The sequence below is a fragment of the Carcharhinus amblyrhynchos genome, chromosome 21, assembly GCF_965287045.1.
Source record: "Carcharhinus amblyrhynchos chromosome 21, sCarAmb.v2.hapA, whole genome shotgun sequence".
NCBI classification, from domain to species: domain Eukaryota; kingdom Metazoa; phylum Chordata; class Chondrichthyes; order Carcharhiniformes; family Carcharhinidae; genus Carcharhinus; species Carcharhinus amblyrhynchos.
The window spans coordinates 9,657,847-9,675,888 of record NC_137344.1 but is presented as its reverse complement, the minus strand read 5'-3'; the positions used below and the strand labels follow the sequence as shown (position 1 = coordinate 9,675,888).

General features: G+C 42.5%; 1 protein-coding gene across 1 annotated transcript in view; it reads right to left on the bottom strand.

The window, feature by feature from the left end:
- The window catches only part of LOC145356452 (palmitoleoyl-protein carboxylesterase NOTUM-like), a 48,451-nt gene extending 34,874 nt beyond the window's left edge, over positions 1-13,577 (bottom strand). The window contains exons 1-4 of the mRNA XM_080209182.1: positions 11,755-13,577; positions 9,437-9,489; positions 3,222-3,317; positions 1,219-1,279 (exon numbers count right to left, since the gene is read on the bottom strand). Of these exons, the coding sequence (XP_080065308.1) occupies positions 1,219-1,279; positions 3,222-3,317; positions 9,437-9,489; positions 11,755-12,149 (605 nt within the window). The 5' untranslated portion in view covers positions 12,150-13,577. The remainder of the gene's footprint in view (positions 1-1,218; positions 1,280-3,221; positions 3,318-9,436; positions 9,490-11,754) is intronic.
- Positions 13,578-18,042: the final 4,465 nt, after the last annotated feature.

The following is an 18,042-nucleotide window of genomic DNA, read 5'->3' as shown; positions in this document are numbered from 1 at the left end:
CAGCAACTCTCTTCAACAGTACCTTCAAAACCTGCGACCTGTAGCGCCGAGAAGGACAAGAGCAGCAGATACATGGGGACACCACCACCTGCAAGCTCCCCTCCAAGCCACTCACCACCCTGACATGGAAATAAATCACCGTTCCTACTGTCGCTGGGTGAAAATCCTGGAATCCCCTCCCTAACAGCAATGAGGGAATACCAGGTGGGCTGCAGTGGTTTAAGAAAGCAGTTTACATCCCAAAGGCTATTAAGGTTGTCAACACACTTCAGCCTTCCAGTGATACTCACAACCCATGAAGGAGTAAAATAACAGTGAATGGTCACCTTCCTGAACCGCTGTAGACACTGGAGTGTAGATACTCCCTCCCACTCTTCTGTTAAATAAGGAGGTGTGAGATTTTCACCCAACAAGGACAAAGGGACAATGATATATTTCCAAGTTGGTAGGAACATAAGAACATAAGAAATAGGAGCAGGAGTAGGCCATCTAGCCCTTCGAGCCTGCCCCGCCATTCAATAAGATCGTGGCTGATCTGTCTTCAGTTCCACATTCCCACCCTATCCCCATAACCCTTAATCCCCTCTCTTATCAAAAACCCATCAACCCACGTCTTAAAAATATTTAGCGAGGTAGCCTCCACCACTTCAACGGGCAGAGAATTCCAGAGATTCACCACCCTTTGAGTGAAGAAGTTCTTCCTCAACTCCGTTCTAAACCGCCCCCCCTTTATCTTGAGGCTGTGCCCCCTAGTCCTACTGTCCTTTCTGAGCGGGAAGAGTCTCTCCACCTCTATCCTATCCATCCCATTCATCATCTTATACGTCTCAATGAGATCTCCCCTCATTCTTCTAAACTCTAACGAGTACAAGCCTAGTTTATTCAGCCTCTCCTCATAGCTCAACCCCCTCAACTCCGGCATCAGCCTAGTAAACCTCCTCTGCACTCCCTCCAGGGCCAAAATATCCTTGCGTAAGTACGGCGCCCAAAACTGCACACAGTATTCCAGCTGTGTGACTTGGAGGAGAACTGGGACATGGTGGTGTTTCCGTGTTCTTCTAGGTGGTCATGGGTTGGGGCATTCAGTAAAAACCAGGTTATGCTTTTTCTCAGTGACCCGGTGAATGAATTTGTTTCAGTTTTCTATCCTTGCGCTAAACGTTCACAGTTTTATTTTCCATTTTTGGTTCTGGCTTGTTTGAGTTGACCAAAACTTACACGATATTAGCGTTCCACCAGTATGGGTTCTCTTCCGGCTGGGGGGATAGGATTCCAGTTCCTGGTGAAATAAAAAGACCCAGAAAATGTCAGGGTCCAAGAGCTTAATGCAAATTTGTCATATTTGGTGGGACATTTTGACGGACACCAGTGTTTTGACTTGTCAGAAATATAAAGAAAGTACAGTTAGTTCTGCTGCATGCACAGGGGTGACATGGTGGCACAATGGTTAGCACTGCTGCCTCACAGCACCCAGGACCCAGGTTCGATTCCCGGCTTGGGTCACTGCCTGTGTGAAGTTTGCACATTCTCCCCATGTCTGCGTGGGTTTCCTCCGGGTGCTCCAGTTTCCTCCCACAGTCTGAAAGGCGTGCTGGTTAGGTGCACTGACCCGAACAGATGCCAGAGTGTGGCGACTAGGAGAATTTCACAGTAAATTCATTGCAGTGTTAATGTAAGCCTTACTTGTGATTAATAAATAAACAGACACAGGGAGAACATACAAACCACACACAGTTAGTCACCCACGGCCAGAATCAAACCCAGGACCCTCACACTGTGAGGCAGCAGAGCTAACCACCATGCCACCGTGCTGCTATGGAACAGTTAGCCACTAAATATCACCAAACACCAGTGGCAATATGTCAATATTATTCATTATTGGGCACAGACACCAGGCAGTGGTCAGCTAATACAAGACATATCTGCACTAATATTTCATCCCATTTTGAAAAATATCTTATTGAGTAAAGCACCTTGGGACTGTCCATCATACTGAAGGCACTATATAATATCGCTACAGTGCAGAAGGAAGCCATTTGCCCATTGAATCTGCACTGACTCTCTAAAAGAGCATCTTACACAGTCCCACTCCTCTGCCCTATCCTGTAACCCCTTACACTTACCGTGGCTAACCCCACCTAACCGACACACCTTTGGGCACTAAGGGATAATTTAGCATGGCCAATCCACCTATCAATAAAAGTTGTTGTTAATAAATGCAGGGACTGTTTAGTACTTTTGGTACTTGGATGGGAACTCTTGTTCACTCTCTTCCCTGAACTTCTCTCTCCTCTCTCCCATACATATAATGCCAGTGAGGTTTCCACAGTATCCTAGAACCAGCAAACCTCCTTTCTAATGGACAGGGTCTGTGGGAGAAAACTGCCCACAATTTATTGCAGGCTGAGATTATTTGTCAACATTGTTGAGAGATGTTACAAAAATGAAATACTTCCTGTGAAATACTTGCCAATGTGTCTTTCATTTGTAACTAAATGTCCCATAATTTAACTGGAGTTTTTTGACCATTCGTCAATCCCATCACACACTCAGAACCCCTATTACACCCCAGTCTAAATTTCTAACTGTCAGTTTGTGCAGTTTAATTCTCCTGATATATAGAATCGTAGAATCCTACAGTGCAGAAGGAGGTCGTTCGGCCCATCAAGTCTGCACTGACCACAGTTCCACCCAGGCCCTATTCCCCTGATACTAAGGGGCAATTTAGCATGGCCAATCCATCTAACCCGTACATCTTTGGACTGTGGGAGGAAACCGGAGTACCCAGAGGAAACCCATGCAGACATGGGGAGAATGTGCCAACTCCACACAGGCAGTGGCCCAAGGAATCGAACTAGGGTCCTTGGCGCTGGGAGGCAGCAATGCTAACCACTGTGCCACCGTGCCACCCCAGCATGGGTTTCCTCTGGGTGCTCCAGTTTCCTCCCACAGACTGAAGATGTGCCAGTTGGATAGACCGGCCATGCTAAATTGTCCCTTAATGTCAGGGGGATTAGCAGGGTAAATACATGGAGATAGGGCCTGGGTGGGATCGTTACTGGTGCAGGTTCAATGGGCCGAATGGCTTCCTTCTACACTGTAAAGATTCTATATTAAAAAAAGATCTAATGGGCCCCAATGTAATTATTTTAATGCTTTGCTTTTCTGCAGTGTTTCCTCTTCAATCGTGCAGAATCCAAGTTATCATTTCCGATACTAACCTGTTTTACTACGAGGCCAGTTGGTGGAGCTCATTAATCGGCGCATGGTGTCATAACGAGTGTCACAGTTCTCTTTGCTGAAACAGTACCATCCCCCTGTCAGAGTGGAAGCAAATAGCACAATTAGTATGCAAGAACAGGAGCTGCAGCGTGACACATCCAATGGATTAGAATCTCTCCAATAATTATTAATTGGCTGCAACTGCTGGAATGTAAATAAAAACAGCATGTCCCATGCTTTTACAAAGAAAAGACAATTAAAATTTGGCTGCAAACCCCTCATCAGGACTGATAACTGGATGATTATTGAGAAGTTTGATCAGTAACAAAAAAGTTGGGAGAGAGGTTGAGGAATAGGTTACACATCCAGAACAGCTTCTTCCCTGTTACCAGACTTTTGAACCTTATATTTAGTTCATCTTTCTCTATGCCCTAATTGAAACTGTAACACTACATTCTGCACTCTCTCCTGTCCTTCTCTATGTATGCTATGCTTTGTCTGTATAGTGCGCAAGAAAAAATACACTGGATACTGATACATGTGACAATAATAAATCCGATCAAAAACAGGGTTTTTCTTAAGGAAACTGTTGGATGAAGTTGGATGATCATCTCTCTGAGGCAACCAGAAGGCGTCAAAGGAACTGGGTATTTATTAGTGGGGATAAGTCAGAGGTGAAATGATACAGGGAGGGAAAATGGGGCAGAGAGATAAAAGCAGCAAGTACAGAAAGTCTAGAAGAAATGTAGAGAATTCTGGAAACATTAGCCAGTTTGTCAGCACATGCTCAAAAAAAAGCAGATCAACGTCTGGGGAGCAAATCCCCAGCCAAGCTACAAATAGCGAGGAATATATCCCCGACTTCCAGTGACAAAGAAACTAGCAGAAATATTGTTAACTACTGACAGCCAGTTGATGGAGACCAGAAACCAATCTTTACTCAGTTGTAGGTTTATTCACAAAATGAAGCATTGAAAATGTATAGCTGCTAACTCTACAACCCAACACCAATATCAATAGTCTCTCTTTGTATGTGCTCAAGCGATCATCGATTGAATTACAGAGCATTGGTGAGACCACATCTTGAACACTACGTGCGGTTTTTTAAGGAAATATGTATATGCGTTGGAGACAGTTCAGAGGAGGTTTGCTAGATTGGTACCTCGAATGAGATTGTGGATTGTCAAAAATCAAAGAAAAGTACAGTACAGGAACAGGCCCTTGGGCCTTCCAAGCCTGTGTCAATCATGGTGCTCTCACTAAAGAAAAAAACCTTCTGTCTTCACTTGGTCCATATCCCTCCATTCCCTCCCTCTTCATGCACCCATCCAGATGCCTCTTAAATGTTACTAATGTGCCTGCTTCCACCACTCTTCTGGCAATGCAATCCAGGCACCCACCACTCTCTGTGTGAAAAACTTTCTCCGCACATCTCCCTTAAACTTTCCCCCTCTCACCTTGAGCCTGTGCCCCTCGTAATTGACACTTTTATCCTGGGAAAAAGCCTCTGACTATCCACCCTGTCTATGCCCCTCATAATTTTGTAGACCTCTATCAGGTCTCCCTTCAGCCTCTGCCTTTCCAGTGAAAACAATCCTAGATTATTCAATCTCTCTGCATAGTCAACACCCTCAAGACCAGGCAACATCCTGGCGAAGCTTCTTTGCACTCTCTCCAAAACTTCCATGTCCTTCTGGTAGTGTGGTGACCAGAACTGCACGCAATACTCTAAGTGCAGCCTTACCAAGGTATTATGTAGCTGCAACGTGATTTCCCAACTCTTGTACTCAATGCCCTTCCTGAGGCAAGCAAGCAAGCAAGCCATATCCTTTCTTAACCACCTTGGCCACCTGTGTTGCCAAAATAGGCAACTTTGGACCTGCATGCCCAGTTCCCTCTGTATATTAACGTTCCGAACAGTTCTGCCATTTACAGTATAATTCATATCTAAATTTGATCGTCCAAAATGCATCACCTCGCATTTGTCTGGATTAAATTCCATCTGCTATTTCTTATGGGGGATCAATTGGATAGACTGGGCTTATTTCCACTGGAATTTAGGAGAATGAGGGGCAGCTTGATTGAAGTATATAAGGTCCTGAACGTTCTTGACAAGGTGGGCGAGGAAAGGATGCTTCCTCTTGTTGTTGACTCCAGAACTAGAGGGCACTGCTTTAGAATTAGAAAGTGCCCTTTTAGTAAAGAGATGAGGAGAAACATTTTCTCTCAGAGGGTTGTGTGACTTTGGAATCCTCTAACTCAGAAGGCCGTGGAAACAGACTCATTGAATATCTTTAGTATGGAGGTAGATCGATTCTTGTTAGGCAAGGGGATCAATGGTTATCAGGGCTAGCTGGGAATGTGGAATTAGGAACATAAACAGATCTGTCATGATCTCATCAATTGGCCGAACAGATTTGAGGGGCCAAATGGCCTATTTATTTATATGTTTATCAATTCGAATGCCCCCCACCTATATATTCTTAATCTATACAATCAGAAAATTAGGTTACAAAATGATCAAATTTACGAAATTCCATTTCACAACTAAACTGCCATTTCCATATATTTATTTACTATATTGTTACTTAACACAAATTGCTTTGCTATTTTGCCAATGCATTTAGTTGCTCTTAACGTTGCATCTAATTGTTTCCAACATGATCATCAATGTGAAAGAGGTGAGACTGCTTTTTGCTGAGATGTTGAATACAATCATTACACTTGGACTAAGATTCCTGGCACAGTGGCTCGCACTGCTGCTTCACTGTGTTAGGGAACCGGGTTCAAATCCCAGCTTGGGTCACTGTGTGGAGTCTATGCATTCTCCCCATGTCTGTGTGGGTTTCCTCCAGATGCTGGTTTCCTCCCACTGTCTGAAACACATGCCGGTTAGGTGCATTTTCCATGTTAAATACATCCTCAGTGTATCCGAACAGGTGCCGGAGTGTGATGACTAGGGGATTTTCACAGTAACTACATTGCAGTGTTAATGTAAGCCTACTTGTGTCTAATAAATAAATTTTAACTTTTTGAATAGGTAGAGGTAGATTGAACACGATCACCCCTAAGTTATGAGAATGCAAGATGGAAACAAAGAAGGCAGTTGTTGGGTTCAACCTGAATTGTTCTGTCTATTCAAGAGGCCTTTACAGTTCCTTCATCAAACCATGCACCAGTTGTTTCCCAGATGTCTGAAGGGTTTGTTTCTTCACACATTACCCTCTGCCATCAAATACCCAGGGGGCCACAGCAAGGACAGCCAGGGTGTTCTTAGACCTGGAACAGGACCTGTCTCCCTGGAATAATTCCTTAAAACAAATCATAACTGACCAGAAAGCTGGGAAGAGGAGAAATAGATATATATTTTTAAAAGCAACCAGTCAAATTACAGCAACAGCTCACAGTTACACAGCAGCTGTACATAGTAAAGCATCCAAAGGCATTTCATAGGCGGATACCAAACAAAATTTCACATGAGTCGCAAGGAGATATTAGGACAGATGATAGAGGTTTGGATCTTAAGGAACATCTTAAAATGAGGGAAGTGAGGTGGAGAGGCAAAGAGAACATAGAACATTACCAGAAGTCTAACTAGAGAAAGTTAGGATGAGGAGAAATATACACATATAGTATATTTATTTCTTTATGTTGTATATCTATATAGAGGTTTAGAGAGGAAAGCCTAGAGTGAGGACTGAGGCCAGGTAAAGGCATGGCTACCTGTGGAGGAACAATTAACATTTGGGTTTCGCAAGAATTGAGTGCCTGGTATGTCTCAGTCAGCAGCTCTCTCACCTCTGGATTAGAGATTGCTGGGGTTATCACCAGCAAAGGCTTGAGCACAAAAATCTAGGCTGACACTCCAGTGCAGCACAGAGCAAGTGCAGCTCTGTTGGAGGTGCTGTCTTTCGGACGGCACTGTGTTATAGAAGAGCAGTGGAGCTCATCTCTGTGATCCTGACCCAGTATTTTCCCCTCAATCAATATCACCAAATGAACAGATTACCTGAAAATGCTGGAAAATCTCAGCAGATCTGACAGCATCTGTGGGGAGAGAATAGAGCCAACATTTCAAGTCTGGATGAAGAGTTGACAAAGGGTCACCCAGACTTGAAATGTTGGCTCTGTTCTCTTTCCATAGATGCTGTCGGACCTACTGTGTTTCTCTAGCATTTTCTGTTTTTGTTTCAGATTCCAGCGTCCGCAGTATTTTACCTTTAAACAGATAATCTGGATCATTATCACTTTACTGTGTGAGGAAGTTGGCTGTATGCAAATTGGCCGCTGCGTTTCCCACATTACAACAGAGACCACAAATATTTCACTGGCTGTTAAGCTTTTGAAAGGTGCTATATGTGCAAGTCTGTCTCTCCTTTGAATTGGTGACGTGCAGATAGCTAGGAGGATTAAAACACTCAGGATGTACAGAGAAATTGCAAAGGGCGAAGCCAAATTGGGATTTGAAAATAAGGGTGAGAATGTTAAAATTGAGGTGGTGCCAAAATGGGAACCTGTTCAGGTCAGGAGTGAAGGATGAACAGGACTTATAGGGACTTAGAATATAAATAAAAGGAATGGTATCATAAGAACATAAGAACATAAGAAATAGGAGCAGGAGTAGGCCATCTAGCCCTTCGAGCCTGCCCCGCCATTCAATAAGATCATGGCTATCCAGAACCTAACAGATATTCCTGTTCCGACAGACTTCACCAATAAGTTGCCCATTCTCCATTTTGATTAAGGGTGGCATGATGGCACAGTGGTTAGCACTGCTGCCTCACAGTGCCAGGGTCGAGGGTTCGATTCCGGCCTTGGGTGACTGTGTGGAGTTTGCACATTCTTCCTGTGTCTGCTTGGGTTTCCTTCGGGTGCTCCAGTTTCCTCCCACAGTCCAAAGATGTGTGGGTTAGGTTGATTGGCCATGTTAAATTGTCCCTTAGTGTCAGGGGGACTAGCAGGGTAAATACATGGGGTTACAGGGATAGCACCTGGGTGGGATTGCGGTTAATGCAGACTCAATGGACCGAATGGCCTCCTTCTGCACTGTAGAGATTCTGATCTATGAATCTCTGAAACTCGCTAAGTTACTGATTTCGATGATCACATCAAAGTATTCTCAAAATATTGCCTATTTGCAAATTAAACCTTCCTTCTTTCTGAAATACATTTAGGAAAATAAAGAATTGGAAGCCTTGGAAATGTAAACCCGGATTGGGTAAAATTGTGAACCAGAGTTGGCAGCGGGACAGTTAAAGTGAGGGAGGAATGAGCTCCCCGGAGGCACAGCTGGTCTAATTCAGTACCAGGGTCAATTCGAAGGACAACAAAAACTGCAGGTATGAAAAACCTGAGACAAAATGATGCTGGCTCATAAAATCATAAAGTCCCTACAGTGCAGAAAGATGCCATTTGGCCCATCAAGTCTGCACCAACAACAATCCCACCCAGACCCCATCCCCGTGACCCCACATATTTACTCCACTAATCCCTCTAACCTACGCATCCCAGGACACTGAGGGAGAATTTAGCACGGCCAATGCACCCAACCCGCACATCTTTGGATTGTGGGAAGAAATTGGAGCAGCTGGAGGAAACCCACACAGACATGGGGAGGATGTGCAAACTCCACACAGACAATGGCCCAAGCTGGGAATGGGACCCAGGTCCCTGGCGCTGTGAGGCAGCAGTGCTAACTACTGTGCCACCCCTTAAGAGTGGCCCAAGTGGCTAGCACTGCCACATCACAGTGGGAGGACCCGGCTTTGACTCTGATCTCTGGTGTGGAGCCCATCCCCTCCCCCCCACCCCCACCTCTCCCTCTGCAGGGGCTTGGTCCAATTTCCACTCACAGCCCAAAGATCATTTGAGAAAGGATCAAGGGGTGATCTTAGGATTGAAACTTCCACTGTTTCCCCCACCCCAGAGGGGGTGATCTGCCTTTAATGGGTATTCAGTTTTAATCATTGCAAACCCCAAAGGTGGAAGATGTGAAACAGCAGCCTGTCCCGCAGTGAAAGCGAAACCATGCAACTTCCAACACATTTCAAAGATCACTAAACATTCTCATTTATTGCCCCAGGAAGCATTTACAACAAGCCGCTAACTTCAGAAGCACCTCACGGGGACGGGGAGGGGTGCTACATAAATGCACGCCCTTCCTTCAAAAACTCCACCCAAACCCAATCACCCCGAGGAAATATCTCAAACTCACCTTCTAGAAAGATCAGCCAGCGTCTGCTGCCCTTGGATTCTTTAATGTAATACCTGTGAGGGCGAGGAAAAGCAGTCCGTTCATTGTTATAATGAAACCAAGAGGGATTTACTTGGAAAAAACGGATGTCTAGGGATGAGGAATGGGTCATCCAGACTCGAAACGTTGGCTCTATTCTCTCCCCACAGATGCTGTCAGACCCGCTGAGATTTTCCTGTTGCAGCTTCCAGCATCCACAGTAATTTTATCAATACTTGGGAAGGGGGATCTACTTGGAGCTCCCAGCACTAGTGTATTGTCAGAGCACAAATGATTGGGAAAATCATTCCAGGTCAAAGATAAAAGCAAATTTACTGCGGATGCTGGAATCTGAAACCGAAAGAGAAAATGCTGGAGAATCTCAGCGGGTCTGGCAGCATCTGTAAGCAGAGAAAAGAGCTGATGTTTTGAGTCCAGATGACCCTCTGTCAGATAGGGATCTGGATTTGACAAAGGGTCACCTGGACTCAGAACATCAGATCTTTTCTCTCCTCACAGTCAAAGAGAAGCGGGAGGCTGGGCGAACAAGGCGGGGGAGGGGGGTATTAAATGATGCTTCAGAAGGTTGCTGTCGGAGCCTCTGACACTGTCCATTTACCCTTAAAAGGGGCATTTACTGTTAGAACACAACAGGAGCCGGTTCCGCCTTGGCAAACAGCCACAAGGGCATGGTGAAGTGGGATCTGTGACTGCCTGTTTCCGAGTTCAACTCTGCGAGAAGGCTACCGGAATTATTATGGGATGTTAAATAGTGCGATTACCCCCGAGGGAGACGGTCCAGAGGGGCGGGGAGAGAGGGAGGAAGGAAGGAAGGGGACTGAGAGAAAAGTTTAATATTCAGACTTGAGAGAGGGAGTTGCATCGTATGCAATTTAAATTTGACAAGTTACATGTCTCGCCCTTGAAAGCAAAGTCTTTTGATGGGCTGTAAAACGGAGTCTGGATGCACTCAAGCCTTTCAACATTTAAATTGTGCACTCAAATCTTAAATTCGCCTTCTTTTTTTAAAAGAAAGAAATGAGCTAACAGCACATTGAATGTCAGAGAGCCCCACAACATTCTCACAAATCGTTCCTTCTAAAAAGTATATCCAGCTTTAGAATAACGATGATTTAATTAATCACAATATATTTTTTAAAACATCGTTCCCCCCGCCCCACACACACACATACAGGAATGTACCTCGGGGAGGTGGAACCACGTTAATGTGACGCTTGGGCTCGGAGTTACTCATTGAGGTGACTTATTGTTCCTTTGCCCATACAACATCCCAGGGAATCCACTTTGGAGTTGCCGCTTTTGTGTTGCTAATTCTTGATGCAGAGTGAGGGAACGGGAACTGGGGGGGGGGGGGGCGGTGAAATTAAGCAGGATGTCAATTTCATAAAGGTGGGGGGTGATATTAACAAGGATGTCTATTTCACAAGGGGGGGGTGAAGCAGGACGTCTATTTCACAAAAGGGGGGGGTGATATTAACAAGGATGTCTATTTCACAAGGGGGGGTTGAAGCAGGATGTCTATTTCACAAAGGGGGGGGTGATATTAACAAAGATGTCTATTTCACAAAGGGGGGGTGATATTAACAAGGATGTCAATTTCACAAGGGGGGGGGTGATATTAACAAGGATGTCAATTTCACAAAGGGGGGGGTGATATTAACAAGGATGTCAATTTCACAAAGGGGGGGGTGATATTAACAAGGATGTCAATTTCACAAAGGGGGGGGTGGGGGGGAAGAGAGAAGGGTCAGAGGGGTCAGTTCAGACTGCACAGACATCCTAGACAAATCGCTGCTAAAAGTGGCTGTGGCGGAGGGGGGTGGTGACACTCAGTCAGAGGTAACTGCAGCACAAACTCCACAACTTCCCAATCCATCTTTAGCTGAAATGTTTTGGGATGGGGGGGGGTGAGGGGAGGAAGAGAGGAGGGGGGGGGGAATTCATCCCAAAAGTACAAACATTCCACAACAGGTCGATGAGCGCTGGAGGACTGGGTTACACTCAGGGCGATTTTAACTGTATTTTTGTTTTTGAGGGTGGGGGGTGTTTAACACATTGGCTGGGGTTGGGTTTTTCTTGAGAGTTAGTGAGGCGTGTGTGTGTGTGTTGGGGGGGGGAATAAATATCTCAATGGGTGCGCTTTAAATGGGGAGGGGGTCTCTCTGGGGGTTTTTTTTTGCTTGTTACACAGAATGACAGTTGTGCTTTGGCTGAGAGGGTTTTAAAACAGTTTTGTGTGTGTGTGTGTGATAAAGGCGCCAGGCTCTGAAATTCCTTACCCGGCCGGGGTGCCGTCGTTACAGGTGACGGAGGAATTGGCCAGAAAGTGAAGCCTCATATCGTCGTTGAGTTTCTGCGCGGAGCAGGAGTAGAGAGACTGAGCCAGGCTCTTGATCTGGGCCATGAAGTTATCGATGTTGCCCTCCACGGCGGTGAAGTCCAGGGTGAAGCTCTCCTCGGCGTCCCCCGCTGCCGCCGGCTGATGCTGCGGGATCCAGCCGGACGCCTGGCCCCGGTCCCGGGCGGGCAGCCCCTGCGCCCGGCGGTAGTGCGAGCTCTGGCGGCCGGCTCTCCAACTCCTCTTACCCTCCGAGTTAGCGCCGAGTTGCAGCAGGGCGATGCAGCAGAGTAGTGGGCGCCACAGCCTCGCCTTCCAGCTCTGCTCACAGACCATCTTCTCCCTCTTCCCTCAATTTACACAAGATCTGCTATTTTAACACGGATCAGACACTGAAGGTTGGTGCCCTGGGGAGGGTTTGGCAGCAAAGAAAAAACTAAAATCAAAATCTGCACTTAACAATTAAGAACTTGGGAGGAACAGTGCAGAGGAAGGTTAAATTTCCCCCAATAATTACTGACCACCCAGTTCAAAGATCCTGGATCATTTTCGCATCTGCTTAAGAGAGAAAAGTTCTAAAGAAGCCCAACTGAATTTGCTCTCAATTCTTCTTCGGTGCTGAGGAGGTTTTAGGAAACTCTCTGTCTCTCTCCAGCCGCTCCCTCGCTTGTTAAAGGCTGAACTTGTAGCTTTAGTCCATTTAGATAACTAATAGGGGTTGCAGAGTTATTTTCCTTCGCCCCCCTTGTCTCCGCTTATTTCATTTTCCCTCTGACTCACTGCCAATGGAAAGCGCTCGCCAAACCCTGGGACTGAAAACTGGGCGTCCTTTAATACTCTTTGGAGATGCCCAACTCCCCTCCCTCCTGGAGGTGAGGTGTTCCAGGAGAGCGTTTGATCTTACTGGAGGGAAGTTGTGAGGGGAGGGGGTGTGATTAGTGTGAGAGCTGGTTTCTTATCCTCGTCCGCTTACGCCATCTAAACATCCCCACAGAAACATGACAGGAATTGAATATTGTAGGAAAGAGAGAGAGAGAGAGAGAGAGCGATCCCTTTGATGTCGCCGCTGTGTTAACTGCTCCGAAAGATCAGACACTGACTGATCCAGTGATGATGGAAGTTCTTCAACCGAATTTAACAAAACAACCTACCTACTCGGAAGCGATTTAAACCCCAGTGCCCTGGATATTTATAATCCTTCAGTGTTGAAGATATTTCACTGAGTGATATTGTCCAATGGTTGAAGATGTTTCAGTGAGTGATTCTCTCCCAATTATTGAAGATATTTTGTCCAATCATTGAAGATATTTCACTGAGTGATATTGCCAAAATTGTTGAAGATATGTCAGTAAGTTAATTTGTCCAATTGTTGAAGATGTTTCATTGAGTGATATTGTCCAATTTTTGACGATATTCCAGTGAGTGATGTTGTCCAATTGTTGCAGACATTTCAATGAGGAATATTGCCCAGAGTTGATGATATTTCAATGAATGATGTCCAATTATTGAAGATATTTCAATGAGTAATTTTTTCCAGTTGTTGAAGATATTTCACTGAGTGACATTGTCCAATTTTTGAAGATACGTCACTGAGCAAGATTGTCCAAATGTTCAAGCTACTTCACTAAATGATGTTGTCTGATTGTTGAAAATGATTCAGTGAGCGATATTGTCCCAATTGTTGAAGATATTTCACTAAGTGATTTTGTTCAATTGTTGCAGACATTTCAATGAGGGGCATTGTCCGGGATTGATGATGTTTCGCTGAGCAATATTGTAAAATTATTGAAGATATTTCACTGAGTGATATTGTCCCAATTGTTGAAGATATTTCAATGAATGATTTTGTCCCAATTGTTGAAGATATGTCACTGAGTGATATTTTTCAATTGTTGAAGATATTTTGTCCTTTCAATGAAGATATTTCACTGAGTGATATAACCCCAATTGTTGAAGATTTTTCACTGATATTGTCCAATTGTTGAAGATATTACAGTGAGTGATATTGTCCAATTGTTGAAGATATTTTACTGAGTGATTTTGTCCAATTGTTGCAGACATTTCAACAAGGGACATTGTCCAAGGTTGATGGACTTTCACAGAGCGATATTGTACAATTATTGAAGATATTTTACTGAATGATATTGTCCAGTTGTTGAAGATGTTTCACTGAGTGATTTTGTCCAATTGTTGAAGACATTTCAATGAGGAACATTGTCCAGGCACTGAAGATGTTTCACTGAGTGATATTGTCCAATTGTGAAGATAGTCTGTTGAATTATTGAAGATATTTCATCAAGTGATTTTGTCCAGTTTTGAAGATAGTTCAATGAGTAATTTTTTTCCAGTTGTTGAAGATATTTTACTCAGTGATTTTGTCCAATTTTTGAAGATATTTCACTGAGCAAAATTATCCAAGTGTTTAAGATATTTCGCTGATTGATATTGTCCAATTTATTAAGACATTTCACTGAGTGATATTGTCGAATTGTTGAAGATAGCTCACTGAGGAACATTGTCCAGTTAATGAAGATACTTCACTCAGTGATACTGTCCGATTGTTGACGATATTCCACTGAGTGATTTTATCCAATTTTTGGAGATATTTCACTGAATGACTCATTCAATTATTGAAAATATTGCACTGAGTGATTTTCTCCCAATTGTTGAAGACATTTCAATGGGGGACATTGTCCCAGTGTTGAAGATATTTCACTGAGTGATTTTGTCCCAATTGTTGAAGATATTTCACTCTGTGTTTTTTGTCTAATTTTTGAAGATATTTTACTGGGTGATATTTTCTGATGGTTGAAGATATTTCATTGAGTGATTGTGGCCAATTGTTGATGATATTTAACTGAGTGGTATTGCCTGATATCTGAAGATATTTCACGGAGCGACATTGGCACTTGTTAAAGATATTTCACTGAGTGAGTTTGTCCCAGTTACTGAAGATATGTATTTTGAGTGGTTTTGTCCCAATTGTTGATGATATTTCAATGAGTGATTTTTGCCCCAACTGTTGTAGCTATTTCACATTGTCCAATTGTTGAAGATATTTCATTTAGTGGCATTGTTCCAGTTGTTAATGATATTTCATTGAATGATATTGTCCACTTTTTCAAGATATTTCAGAGTGATTCTGTCCCAACTGTTAATGACATTTCATTGATTGATTTTGTGCATTTTTTGAAGATATTTCAAGGAGTGATTTTGTCTGAATTGTTTATGCTATTTCACTAAGTGATTAGCTCTCAATTGTTGAAGATATTTCACTGAGCAAAATTGTCCCAACTGATGAAGGTTTTTCACTGAGTGATATTGCCCAATTGTTGAAGATATTTCGCTGAATGATGTTGTCCCAAGTGTTGGAAATATTTCACCGAGTGAAGTTGTCCAATTTGTTGAAGATATTTCGCTGAGTTTCTCCCAACTGTTGAAGATATTTCATTGAGAGATTTTGTCCCCATTGATGAAAGGTTTTCACTGAGGGATTTTGTCCACTTGTCGATGATATTTCACTAAATAATTGTGTCCCAACTGTTGCAGATATTTCACTGAGTGATATTATCCAATTGTTGAAGACTCTTCACTGAGTGTTTTGTCCCAGTGTTGTTCAGAGTGACGTCGACCAATTGTTGAAGATTTTTCACTGAGTTATTGTAGTTGAGAATTTTGATTAATTCTAAATACCCAACATGAGGATAATTAGCAGCTAATGTTTTAATATGTGGTTTACGAATAATACAAAATATTTAAGTAATATCTTAATCATGTCTCTAAGAAATAAATTTGTAACATGCCAGTAAAATGAAAGATGTATTCATGAAAGATATCAGCACAAATCAGGCACAAATTTTGCAATAAAATAAATTTTGCAATAATGAGCGGCCAAATACCCCTTCAATTCAATTTTCAAGTTTGCTGACACAGTGGGTAGGATGTCAAACAATGATGAGATAGAGTACAGGAATGAGATAGAGAATTTGGTGAACTGGTGCGCCAACAATAATCTCCCCCTCAATGTCAACAAAACAAAGGAGATTGTCATTGGGAAGTATAAAGGTGAACATGCCCCTGTCAACATCAATGGAGATGAAGTAGAAAGAGTCGAAGCTTCAAGTTTTTAGGTGTCCAGATCACCAACAACTTGTCCTTGTCCTTGCCATGCCGACACGAAAGCCCACCAATGCCTCTACGTTCTCAGAAGACTAAGGAAATTTGGCATGTCAGCTATGACTCTCACCAACTTTTACAGATGCACCACAGAAAGCATTCTTTCTGGTTGTATCACAGTTTGGTATGGCTCCTGCTCTGCCCAAGACCGCAAGGAACTACAAAAGGTCGTGAATGTATCCCAATCCCTCACACAAACCAGCCTTCCATCCACTGATTCTGTCTACACTTCCAGCTGCCTCGACAAGGCAGCCAGCATAACTAAGGACCCCATGTACTCCAGGCATTCTCTCTTCCACTTTCTTCCATCAGGAAAAAGATACAAAAGTCTGAGGTCATGTACCAATCAACTCAAGAACAGCTTCTTCCCTGCTGCTGTCAGACTTTTAAATGAACTTACCTTGCATTAAATTGATCTTTCTCTACAGCCTAGCTATGATTGTAACACTACATTCTCTTCTTTCCTTCTCTATGAACGCTATGTTTTGTCTGTATAGTGCACAATGAACAATACTTTTCACTGTATGTTAATATATGTGACAATAATAAATCAAATCAAATTACCCAATGAAATTCTTCAATTAAACTAGTTTTATCAAAACATTTAAATGTTAGAATCATAAACATTACAAATTTTTAAAACATATTCAGACAAACATACAATTGAGACAAGACAAGTCTCATTTTGGCCAAAATGGAAGATCAGTGGTGATAACGCCAAAAGATAAAGGTAAATAAATGGTAAATGAGCCAGTTTAAACTGGTTTGAGAAATGCTGAATCACAAGAAGCCATTTTTGGGAGGGAGCTTCCGTAAAACGTGGGTAGATAGGTTTTTGACAGACAAGGGAATTAAGGGTTATGGGAAGAGAGCAGGAAAGTAGAACTGATCCACTTCAGATCAGCCATGGTCTTATTGAATGGCGGGACAGGCTTGAAGGGCTAGATGGCCTACTCCTGCTCCTATTTCTTATGTTCTTATGTTCTTATGTTCTTAAAACAGGTAGACAAATGATAGATCAATATATGAAGATGTCAAACTATAATTGATTGAAGGACATGCCATTGTTAGATTGACAAAACAGTGAATGAATGGAATTGATTTTAATTAAGTGCTGGGCTATATAATCAAATAACAAAAATTATAACCATTCTGCCCTTTGGCATGAAATCTGAGATCTTTTGTAAAAGTCTGCTGGCTCATCAGCTGTGTAGATGGAACCATTGATCTCCCATTTTGGCCAAAATGAGACTTGTCTTAATTGTATGTTTGTCTGGATATTTTTTAAAATTTGTAATGTTTATGATTCTAACATTTAAATGTTTTGATAAAACTAGTTTAATTGAAAAATTTCATTGAACTGAACAAACTTTTGTTGCCTTTGTGAAAATATTATGTTTCTTTAAATTAATCAGGTCACCTAGAAGAATTTCCCTCAACAGTTATATTGTATAATTGTAGAAGATATTTCACAGACTGTTTTCTTCCAATTATTGATGATATTTCACTTACTGATATTGTCCAGTTGTTGAAGATGTTTCACTGAGTGAAATTGTCTGATTGTTGAAGATTTTTCACTGAGTTTGTCTAAACTGTAGATGATATTTAGCAGAATGATATTGTCCCAATTGTTGATGTGATTTAACTGAATGATATTCTGTAATCATTGAAGGTATTTTACTGAGTGAATGTATTCCAATTTTTGAAGCTATTTCACTGAGTGATTTTGTCCGATTGTGAATGATATTTCACTGATGGTTTTTGTCCACTTGTTGATGATATTTGACTAAATTGTGTCCCAAATGTTAAAGGTATTTCACAGTGTGATTTTGTCCCAATTGTTCAAGGTATTTCACTGAATTATATTGTTAAATTGTTGAAGATATTTCACTGAGTGATATTGTCCGATTGTTGAAGATATTTCACTGAGTGATATTGTCCAATTGTTGAAGATATTTCACTGAGTGATATTGTCCGATTGTTGAAGATATTTCACTGAGGGATATTGTCCAACTGTCATTGATATTTCACTGGGTGATTCTTTCCCAATTGT